Source organism: Schistocerca americana, chromosome 5, assembly GCF_021461395.2.
Source record: "Schistocerca americana isolate TAMUIC-IGC-003095 chromosome 5, iqSchAmer2.1, whole genome shotgun sequence".
Lineage (NCBI taxonomy): Eukaryota > Metazoa > Arthropoda > Insecta > Orthoptera > Acrididae > Schistocerca > Schistocerca americana.
This window is the reverse complement of record NC_060123.1, coordinates 256,037,135-256,049,120: the sequence shown is the minus strand read 5'-3', so window position 1 is coordinate 256,049,120 and position 11,986 is coordinate 256,037,135. Positions and strand designations below refer to the sequence as shown.

At 47.6% G+C, this 11,986-nt stretch overlaps 1 protein-coding gene across 1 annotated transcript; it reads right to left on the bottom strand.

Moving 5' to 3' along the window:
- Positions 1-433: 433 nt before the first annotated feature.
- Positions 434-8,665, bottom strand: LOC124615763 (pro-resilin-like). Its single transcript, XM_047143858.1, has 4 exons — positions 8,557-8,665; positions 3,587-4,738; positions 2,126-2,387; positions 434-1,322 (listed from the first exon to the last, which is right to left on the bottom strand). The coding sequence occupies exons 1-4, from the start codon at positions 8,563-8,565 to the stop codon at positions 751-753; spliced, it is 1,995 nt and encodes a 664-aa protein (XP_046999814.1). The 5' UTR covers positions 8,566-8,665; the 3' UTR covers positions 434-750.
- Positions 8,666-11,986: the final 3,321 nt, after the last annotated feature.

The following is an 11,986-nucleotide window of genomic DNA, read 5'->3' as shown; positions in this document are numbered from 1 at the left end:
CACGGAGATAAGATACGAAAAATTAAGGTTCACACTGTGGCATATGGACACTCTTTTTTGCCTCCTTCTATTTGTGTGTGGTACAGGAACAGAAATGACTAGTAATAGTACCGAGTACCCTCCACCAAGTGCCGTAAGATGGGTTGCAGAATATCGGTGCAGATGTAGATGTAAATTTGCGAGAAGTTACTTGTGCCGGAGTGACGTATTATGGAACTGATGTTATTTCCCATTTATTTGCGCCCTTAAGATGCAGATGTATCTCAGTACCTTCTTTGAGAAAAATACAACTACAATCAAATGCTCTCGTATTATTATATATAGTTTTTCTCGTAAATCAGTAATGTTCCTTTGAAAGTCGATTTCAGTGTATTTCAGTGACAGCAGGTAATGCCTGAAGGTGTAGGTACTGTTTGAAAATTATGAGATATCGTTTCAATTAATGAATTTATTTTTGTAATGCATATGTGACTTGCACTTCAATATACATAGTTTTGAAGCTCACTTATATAACATAGAGGAGTAATTAGGTAAATAAATAACATGTCATGTACACAGTACATGTTAAACACAATAAACACATATAAACTAGTTTCAGCATCCATACACACAAACAGGACGAGATCCTTGTAAGTTACAATAATTAGGTAATATACATAACATATCGTGATTATATAGAGCAGGGCAGAAGCGTATTCGTTGCTGTGACTTTGCTGAGTCCGTCATCGTTTGGAGTAGTGGGCAAAACAGTTAGTATCCCGGATGAGAACCGGCGCCTCCTGGACCACCTGATGGATATCCTCCACGGCCGCCTGCGCCGCCACCACGACCAGCGCCGCCACTGGGGTATCCACCATTACTGGCACCTCCTGGTCCTCCTCTAGGGTAGCCACCAGCACCTCCAGCTCCTCCATTTTGATATCCTCCTGCGCCGCCAGCACCGCCACTAGGGTAGCCTCCAGCACCTCCTGCACCACCGCTTGGGTATCCTCCAGCTCCGTTGGCTCCACCACTGGGATAACCACCGGCACCTCCAGCTCCACCACTAGGATATCCTCCAGCGCCACCAGCTCCTCCGCTGGGATAGCCTCCTGCACCTCCTGGGCCACCACTGGGGTATCCTCCAGAACCACCAGCCCCTCCACTAGGGTAACCACCAGCACCCCCATTTCCACCACTGGGATATCCTCCAGCACCTCCAGCACCACCACTGGGATATCCTCCAGCACCTCCAGCACCACCACTGGGATAGCCTCCAGCACCTCCAGCTCCTCCACTTGGATAGCCACCAGCTCCACCAGCACCAGATCCTGGGTAGCCACCTTCAAGAAGAGAGCAGAGTTAAAATAATCATCAGTGACATACTTGCTTCTGAAATTTCTTTCACAAGAATTTTGAGAGAACTTAACAGATTCCAGGGTAAAATTGCGTGTAAAATTAGATGCAGTCTCTAGTTCTAGCGTCCAGAGGAATCTCATTGTTCTCAACTTCAGATCTCTTGTCGAGAAAGGGAATAGTTTCTAAAACTTGTAAAGAGGCAAGACAAGACACATCAGGCATTACTATCAGTATTGTCTATAGTCGTAAGCAGCTGTGTGTTTGTGTGTGTCTGGATAGTAGCTGACACTAAATCACTTTTATACCTCAGCTCCAGGAACTTAGAATGTGAGATCATTTGCATTTCCTGTTCATTGTGGACTGTTAATAAGAACAGGCACTATAGAGCAATTAAGAAAAAAGAACACGACGGCACTTAGCTCCATTATCAAGAGATCTGTTTAAATAAAATAATGAAGGTCAGACTACCCTTTATGATGGAATAATTGCAATCAAGACATTTCAGGTATGATATGGTTTCTGGGTGGGATCTCCACTAATATAACTGAGGAGGGTGAGGTTAGCACACTAGGCTTCAGTAGGATGTTGGTTGGGATTCACTTTTGGTTGAGCAACTTTGGAATGAATCATGATAACTGGAAAGTCTAGAACAGGGATCAGGTGAATGACACGTCATTAATGCTTATGATAAGCAGCATGTTTAGAGTCTAAGCTAACAGCTACCTCTTCGCTGCCACAAAATCACGAATTCTGGGTGCTAGTATTTCTTGGAAGGGGGCTACTCTACCTGCTGCGCCACCAGCTCCTCCGGGTCCGCCAAAGCCGCCGGCACCCGCCCCAGCGCCAGTGGACGCCTCTCCCTCGTAACGGATCTCGGGCTGGTAGCCTCCCTGGTCCGCCTGGTAGTCGACGATCTGCTTGCGGCCATCAGGCAGCAGCACGTTGTAGGATCCCTGGGCCACGTCACCATCGCGAGACTCGCTGTGTCCAAACTCCGTGCCAGTCTCCGCGTCGCTCACCTCGTAGCTGAACTCGTACTTGGCAGGCTCCTGGGAAAGCACACAGAGCCCATAATCCACCATCTGTCTCGCCACATGCTTAAAAAATTTACCACTTCCTCGTTACGCTGCTCCGAGACTAAGACACATTTTAACCACTGCTGCAGACAAGATAAAGGTGTCGAGCTGAGCAAAAGTACTGGAAACATGGACTGTCACAGTAAAATACTGCTAGTGTGATGGTGAGAAGAAGAACCATATCCGAAATGCATCACACTTTACCTCCTTCATATGACCACAAACCCATTCATTCCTTCCAGAGAAGTGTGTAGAGATAACAGTTACGACCAATGCAAGTCAAATCTACACCGTTATAAGCTGACCTGTAAGCTACAATTGCGAGAAAGCAACTTCTGACGCAGACCTTGATCTCTGTCAAGCTGCCTGAAGCCACACAGCAAGACAGGGGCGCAGTGGTTAAGGCACTAGCCTCGCATTGAAGTGTAGTTGGGCACAGTTTCCCATCTCTCCAAGAAGATTTTCAATGCCTCCCCCATATTAATTAAGATAATGAAAGGATGATCCTTTCAAAAGAACATGGGTGATTTCTCAGCCCATTCTTGTACTGCACGATCTTATGCTCCAATTCTGATTATCTCGTCATCGATAGGATATTAAATTCTAGTGTCCTATGTTCTATTTTCCTTACAGATCACAGCAAATTCATTTCGAGATTCTTGTATTAACTAATTCTATATCAAAACTTATGTTACTGGGAGTAGTCAACATGAGACCTATGACGGGAAAATGTGTTTTAAATGAAAAGGTCAGCAGATTAACCTACAACAGTAAATCAGGAGAAGATGTTTAGCATACGTTTTGGATGTTGTATATCTACAATACTCAAACACAGTGATTCAGGACCAATAAAAGCAGAATTCCTTTACGATTTTTCAGGTATTTCTCTAGATTTGAGGTCTCAAATGACAGTGTCCTAAGAGAACAGATACCTTTGTGGAAATTTAAGTCAGAAGGACTAGGCAGAAAGATGTAAGCTTTGGTGCTCTGCTGCTAAACCCTCTGACGTCAATCAAACTGGTGACAACCATTCTTCGGATTGAAGATTAGGGGAAGTATCAAATGATGAAGCAGTTCAGGAAAGTGTGGAAAATCTGCCAGTATCAGAGAACAGTAGGTACTAAGTACGAAACTATACTTAAGGTAAACCAGTCTCATTGAATGTCACTTACAGACGAGCCATCGTCTCCAGCGCCATTTCCGTAGCCTGATCCTCCGCCGACACCTCCGCCGATGCCTCCGCCGATGCCTCCGCCGATGCCTGCTCCAGGTCCACCGCCAAAGCCTGCGCCAGGAGCTCCATACGTGGACGATGGGCCTCCGGCACCTCCTGCTGCACCACCTGCACCAAACCCACCGGCACCACCTCCCGGAGCTCCATAAGTGCTGGACGGCGCACCTCCAAATCCGCCACCTACTCCGTTACCTCCTGCTCCACCATTCCTTCCAGCACCGAAACCAGGGGCGCCATAGGTCGAAGAGGGTGCTCCACCAAATCCACCGCCATTTCCGCCGGCTCCAGGAGCTCCATACGTGGAGGAAGGTGCGCCACCTCCGACACCACCGCCAAAGCCGCGACCAGCTCCACCAGCACCGGGAGCTCCGTACGTTGACGACGGAGCGCCACCGCCAATTCCTCCAGCAAGACCACCAGCTGCACCACCTGCCCCAGGATCCCCGTACGTGGAAGAAGGAGCGCCACCGATTCCGCCATTGGCTCCAGGAGCGCCGTATGTACTAGAGGGTGCTCTGCCTCCATTACGGCCACCGCCAAAACCACCATTACCGCTTGCTCCAGGTACCCCGTAAGTGCTGGAGGGTGCGCCACCAAAACCGCCGTTTCTGCCACCTCCGATGCCTCCCGCGCCAGGAGCACCGTATGTCGCCGAAGGAGCGCCGCCACCGACGCCGTTCCCACCAGGACCGAATCCGCCGTTCGCTCCAGGAGCACCGTATGTCGAAGATGGCCGGGCCCTACCGTTACCACCGTTGCGCCCGCCAGCTCCCGGTGCACCGTACGTGGAAGATGGGGCACCTCCGGCACCACCCCCAAAGCCTCCAGCGCCAGAGGCTGCACCGCCTCCGACACCTCCAGCCCCGGGGACACCATACGTGGAGGAAGGAGCACCGGATTGACCGTTGCGGCCGCCCCCAAAGGCACCGTTGCCTCCCGCCCCTGGGGCGCCATAAGTAGCGGAGGGAGAACCGCCGCCGTGTCCGTTACCGCCCAGGCCGCCACCGGCCGAGGGTGGTAGGTAGGCGTTGTTCACAGGCGGTTCTGGGCGTCCTGCCGCCAACGCGGCGACCGCCAGTACCATCAATATCTGCAACGAATTGCAGGTTACCTGTTTAGAATGTCCCTCTGCTTGGGAAGACATGAAAGATAACTGCAGTAATGAAATTGGACAATATCAGACTGAAGTGTGTGGTCTATTTCCAATGTACTCTTTTAGTCGCGAATGACTGGTTTCTGAAGCAAACGGCAGAAGAGAGGCGTTTTGCGTCACGTAGAGGTTTGTTACTGAGAGTTCGAAAGAGTATATTCCAGGAAGGGCAGGAGAATATGTCACATCCTCCCACATACGTCCTGCGATGTGATCACCACCAGAAAATTCGATAAATTGAAACCAGTATGGATGTTTACCCACAATCAGTTCTCCTATGAGGTATTCGAGAATGAAACAGGGACGGGAGGAACATATAATTTCAACACCCTCACAGCGCTAGGTGGTTAACGGAATATAGACGTAGATGTAGATGTAGACTCTAATGAACCATCATCAGAGACAGTATATTGTTTTGCAAGTAGCACATCCAGTCGTCATCTAGTGCTCACCGTGGTTCATTAAAATCAATTCAGTCAGTTGATTGTAAGTAACAACGAAGAGCGGTAGATACTTAGGAAAGAAACATCGCAGTTGAAATGCGGAGTTCTTGGTTGAATCCTGTTTAGGTTACGTTTAATGGAATCAAAAACGGAGACGTTGAGATAAATAGTTCACTTTGGGATGCATGTAAGCTCTATGAATATCAGGTTTTGTATTGTTAAAAGGCTTCCCTCGTCCAAGCAGCGTTGGGTTTATTTTTCTCGCGATAAGTACAGGGAGAAGACCGTTGCTCAACTGCTACTACACCGACATTGTCAGTAGTTATTTTTGTGGAATTTTCATAGTTTTTCATGAAGTAATTAAGATGAGTCACTAAGCTGCGAAAAGTTCCGTAAAACGTCTTTGTTACAGATGCAGCATATGAGTGCATCATCGACGCTATCGCTATATCTCTGCGTAGTTAAGGTAATTGAATTTCTTTACCGGGAGTGCATTTAAATCTCTGGAAAGATAGAGCCGGGGTATAATCATGAGATCGTCTTCAGAAGAAGTGGGTACGAAATCCGAAGAGCGTTCTTTATATTTAGGAAGGCTGCCTTGGATGCTTGGGTGGATTCTTCAATTGGCTCCCGGGGTCAACATCCTCAGTCTTTATACGGATAAAGCTATAACGACCAGGGTGAATGGTAATTAGAACCAACTGACCATCACAGTGGTATATTGGTCGCTTGCTTCCACTATCTAAAGTTTAACCTTCCTTCTGACAGAAGGTGTGCAGCCATAAAAATATTTTACCACCTCCGTTGGCCTTAGATTGATAGAGAATGAAACAATGTTGAAAGCAAACTGAGATATTTTCTACTTGGCAAGGCCTTCTGCCACATTGACGAATTTCTAGACAAATAATATCTGTGTGCTGCTGGATTATATTATTAAACTCTACTTTGAGATTATAGCTAAAGTGAATAGTCTTAATGTAGTCACAGTTTCAGCGCGAAAGAAATGTATGACATTTGTAGACTCAAGTTTGTACATTCACTTTCTATATCATGGCGAACAGTTCCAAGTCTGATGAAGATAATAACTGACACGGTATAAACCATAAGTCATTTTGGCGATTAGGGGAGGAATGGGGGAGGTATCTGAGGTTTATACCAGAAAAAAATGAATTCGAGCTGGGACCAACCTCATATGACCACCTCAGACATTTTTCTGATGGAAAGGTCTATCAAATAGCCCACTTAGCGTCGTGGGGCCAATTGAGAAGCTGATGGATATGGAATTAGCAGAACTGATATGAAAGCGCGGAAGTGGCGTTAAATTAAAGACGTGAATCAAGAGTGGAGTAACACGACATATATTGGAAACAAGAATCATAAGAAAATTCTTTGACTCTACTATACCATGAAATTGCACTAGGCAGTAAATTTAATGATACTTTCCCATTTGATTTGAAGCTTTGCTACCGATACAGGGAAACATGATGCTACAATAGCCAACAAAATTCAGGAACCGGTAACAATCCCGCAATGTCTCAAAGCAATCGTCCAGAGTGGCGAAGTGGAACAAACGGAAGAAACTGGTTCCGTGAAGAGCAAACTCCAAGAGTAATCCTAAGCTAAATTTAATTAAACGACGAAAGAAACGGCATACAAAACAAGCATTCAGTTAGCGAAGATGCTCTATACTCTCTGGTGTCAGGTGCTACAAAAGAGAATCTCTCAGAGGTTTACTGTTAAAATTCAGATAGCAGACGTTCCAAGAAAAGACGGGCAAGATTTTACTTCCTACCAAGTATCACAACTCGGGAAATGTCTACGCTGGGAAAGTCAGAGAAGTTAGAGGTCTCGTGAAGGCTTATCAAGAGTCGTAGTTCCAGGCAATATTCGGAAATAAAACAGGGACGAGGAAAATGTTAGCGCTCATTGTAAGGTAACTTGAGGAATATTGATGAAGATTTTGTTGTAACTAGATATCCTACACAGATGGAAGGATCAGCACCACCTTGGATTATGTTAGAAAGGACCAAGTAAATGTACTAGCGTATGTAACTATGCGAAACCTTCAAAGAACTATTTATTTGCTACGTAACATTTCTGAAGAATACAATTTTGAAACTTCTGCCTCTAAATCTGTAACCACGGCATTCCAGGGCAAACACCCAGTACTAGCAAAGATTATTTTGAATGAGAAAATTTTAGAACAGGTTCAACGTTTCAGTTATTTACGCTCTAATATCTCGTATCTTATAGATATACCGAGCGAGGTGGCGCAGTGGTTAGCACACTGGACTCGCATTCGGGAGGACGACGGTTCAATCCCGTCTCCGGCCATCCTGATTTAGGTTTTCCGTGATTTCCCTAAATCGCTTCAGGCAAATGCCGGGATGGTTCCTTTGAAAGGGCGCGGCCGATTTCCTTCCCCATCCTTCCCTCACCCGAGCTTGCGCTCCGTCTCTAATGACCTCGTTGTCGACGGGACGTTAAACACTAATATCCTCCTCCTCCATATAGATATAATTAATATTTTAGGAAGATAGAAGGTAATATGCAGAACTTTGCTAAGAACCGTGAAAACAGCGCGGATCTAAACGCAGCTGAAGCTGTTATAAGTTGGTGGTAGTGTTAGTTATTTTATATGGCAGTGAAACGTGGACGTTAAGACTTAAAGACCAGAGTCATGTACAGGCCACAAAAATGAATTTCCTTAGGGAACTGCTGGAACACACAGCTTTGATAAAATAATAAATAAGGATATACAAATCAGCTACAAATGTTTGCAGTACTGAGCAAAATATAGAAAAAGAGTATCAGATGTGAAGAGCATTTAGCCGGCCAGAGTGGCCGTGCGGTTCTAGGCATTACAGTCTGGAGCCGAGCGACCGCTACGGTCGCAGGTTCGAATCCTGCTCGGCTATGGATGTGTGTGGTGTTCTTAGGTTAGTTAGGTTTAATTAGTTCTAAGTTCTAGGCGACTGATGACCTCAGAAGTTAAGTCGCATAGTGCTCAGAGCCATTTGAACCATTCTTTTGAAGAGCATTTAGAAAGAAGGGACAATACGAGGATTGAGATCGATTGGTCGAAGAGGCCCGAGAAGACGGAGGCAAATGTGAATGAATTCAGGACTGAACAGGTCGAAGGGAATAATCTCTGAAAGGATGATGATGATGATGATGATGATTGTTGGAAGTGTGACTGGTGCAGCTGATAACAGAACGGTATAAGAAATGTAATGTTCCTTTTTGGAGATTTAGAGCTATTTACGTGATATGTGGATGAATCGGATTACTATTAGCGTGGAGTCTGAGACTTACCCTGTTCATGACGTCTGATGGTCGGTGGAGTCGTCTGTGGTGTTGGAGAACGAGTGGTGTCTCTTGAGCAAGGTGACCAGCAGCTGCGTACTGCTGGTTGTACTGAGCTGAGCTCGAAAGCGAGTGACTACCGAGCCGGTAGCCGCCGCTTTTATAGTGGCTCGGGATGAACGCTACCGTCTCGCCGAAGTGTCCCTTCCACGGCAGCATCGGCTCCTCGCGCGACCTTGCCTCCGTCATGGCCGCGGGTCGTGCATCCGTCCGTTTGTAGCAGAAAGGGGGGCAGGGGGTAGGGGGTGAGGCAGCAGTGGGTGGCTGCGCCGAGGCGTGCGCCGTTAATCGTGTCCGGCCGTCCGCAACTGGTCCGGGGAAGACATCTCTAAATCACGCGCGCGCCGCTCCGGTGACGTAAGCGCCGGCGCACGGCACTTTCGCCCCCGGCGGGAAGAGGAACGCGATCACGGCTGAGCGGCACACACGTTAGTACCCTCTCCCTCTCTTGCTCGCTCAACCGGGGGCGTATTTTTCTCCTTTTTCCCGCCCGGAGGCACCGCCCCCTCCCCACCTCTCCCCGACCTCCGGCCAGACGCTGCCCGCGGCTACGGCACGAGACGGTCGTGATTCGCGGATGCGCCCTCGGTTGGCTCACGATCGGCAAGGATGGCCGGTGGTGCAATGCGAGACGCGGAGGCAGTCAGATCGGCCCCAAGGATACGCCGCGGCGCGGCGCGGCTTGGCGTGGCGTGGGTGATGCGATCGGGTCGTCACGCTCGCGATGCGGTGGCCGCTACGCCGCCAGTCGCCGTTCGGACGCGGCGTCTTTCGGACGCTCTAGGCCGGCGGACGGCGGCCGAGACGAAGCAGAAGAAGACGTTGTCCGACGGCCGCGTGCGGAGAGAGGAGTCCAAATTACAGCCCCGGGCGGGCGGTCGTGGCCTGCCGGCCCATCAGTCCGGGCCTGGCGCCGGAACCGCTCACGGCGCTCCGCTAATAGGCGCCACATTAGCCTCCTCTGGAACTCCCGGCCGAGCAGATTGGTTCGCCCGGTCGCTTAAGAGGCTCATCAACTGTCTTAACACCGCGCTGCGGTTTGGTACTGTTATTTCAGATGAAAGCTTTTTACTAATGCATGACCCAACTGTCGCGTAGATTCGTTTCTTTATGAACGATAATGCGGACCTAAACAATTTTAGATACATTTTTTCCGATTAATTTAAGGAGCTAATCCTTTCCACCAGGGTGTTATTCAAAAACAGTACTTTATGGAGCATTACAAAGTAGTTTCAAATGGCTCTGAGCACTATGGGACTTAACTTCTGAGGTCATCAGTCCCCTAGAACTTAGAAAAACCTAACTAACCTGCCGGCCGCTGGTGGCCGAGCGGTTCTGGGCGCTACAGTCTGGAACCGCGCGACTGCTACGGTCGCAGGTTCGAATCCTGCCTCGGGCATGGATGTGTGTGTTGTCCTTAGGTTAGTTAGGTTTAAGTAGTTCTAAGTTCTAGGGGACTGATGACCTCAGATGTTAAGTCCCATAGTGCTCAGAGCCATTTTGAACCTAACTAACCTAAGGACATCACACACACACCCATGCCCGAGGCAGGATTCGAACCTGCGACTGTAGCGGTCGCGCGGTTCCAGACTGTAGAGCCTAGAACCGCTCGGCCACCCCGCGTGCCACTAAGTAGTTTCGAGCGTTTGTTCTCAAATGCTTTTACATCTACATAAGTACTTCGCAAGTCACCAAATGGCCCGTAGCGGAGGGTACCTTCTACCATTAATGATCATATCCTACCGTGTTCAACTCACAAACGGAGTGATGGAGGAACATCCCCATACGAATTCTAATTTATTTTAACTTGCAGCAAATAAACAATTTTTTCAGCCTTCAGTTGCAAGGTAATTTTACTCGTTTACCTAGGTTTCGATTCCAGTAATGGAATCTTCTTCAGAACAAAAAATTAAATTATTTTGTGAGCCAAACACTGGCCATGTCACAGATTAAAAATTTAAAACAATAAAGACGCATGATCATAAGATTATGTCAGTCAAAATTAAAACCATTAAGGCGAACGTAGACGGAGGTACGCCGGCCAGAAATCAGGACCACACGTAAGCGGCAAGTTTTCGAGCTCCGTGTTTAATGGCCTTGTTGCCGTCAGAACGTTAAACACTTACGGACGATTATGACTATATTTGGTTTGTAGAGGTCTCAACTAAGCGGTTATCACCGCCCTTTCAAATTCCCAATCGTTACACAGTCCAGTCTCGCCAATTTCGCGAATGATGATAAAATGATGCGGACTAAACAAACACCCACTCCCCGAGCGAAAAAAAATCCTGAGCCGGCCGGGAATCGAAGCCGGGACCCCATGATGCGGAGACAGCAACGCTATCCACTAGACCATGAGTTGCGTGCTCGAATTAAAGGAGGTCATCGAAGCGGTTAAGACACACGCTGCTAGAATTGTTGCCGGTACGTTCGATGAACAGTCGGTGCCGGAGGTGCTCCTCCTTCTTTCCTTCCAGGAATTCTTATTTGAGTTCACTAAGTAACTCCGTAATACTGGACTGTTCATCGAACGTGACGGCAACAATTCTAGCAGCGTGTGTCTTAACTGCTTCGATGACCACCTTTAATTCGAGCACGCAACTCATGGTCTAGTGGCTAGCGTTGCTGTCTCCGCATCATGGGGTCCCGGCTTCGATTCCCGGCCGGCTCTGGAATTTTCTCCTCTCGGGGACTAGATGTTCGTTCCGACTGCATCATCTCATCATCATTCGTGAAGCTGGCGAGACTGGACTGAGGAAAGATAGGGAATTTGAAAAGGCGCTGATAAACGCTTAGTTGAGAGTCCCACAAACCAAATATCGTCCTCACCATCCTTTAATTCGATCTGGTGGGGATCCCAAACACTTGAACGGTACTCAAGAATGGCTATAGGCGGGCTCCTTATAGATGAGCTACGTTTTCCTATAGCTCCCCCAGTAAACCGAAGTCGACCACTCACCTTCTCTACTACCACTGTTGCTTTACAATTCATATCGCATTGCAAAGTTCATTTTAATCTGAACGACTCTATCAAGCAGCATACAACTAATACTGTATTCGACCATTACGGGGTTATTTTTCCTACTCATCCACATTGCCTTGCATTTTTCTACATTTTTAGGAACCATTCTTTTCCCCAACCTTATTCCGTCTAAGTCATCTTCTATCCATCTGAAAGCACACTTTCCCGTACAACACAGCCTCATTGACAAACAGTCGCAGATTGTGGTTCACCTTATCGAATGCTTGATACATGGACTACATCACCTTCGTAAGTAGTAAAATAACAAAAGCATTTCAAATCACGACAATAACTCAAAAACTGCGTGTGGTTTCCGTTTTATATTGCTTACGAGGATAATTTTGGATGATCTAATAC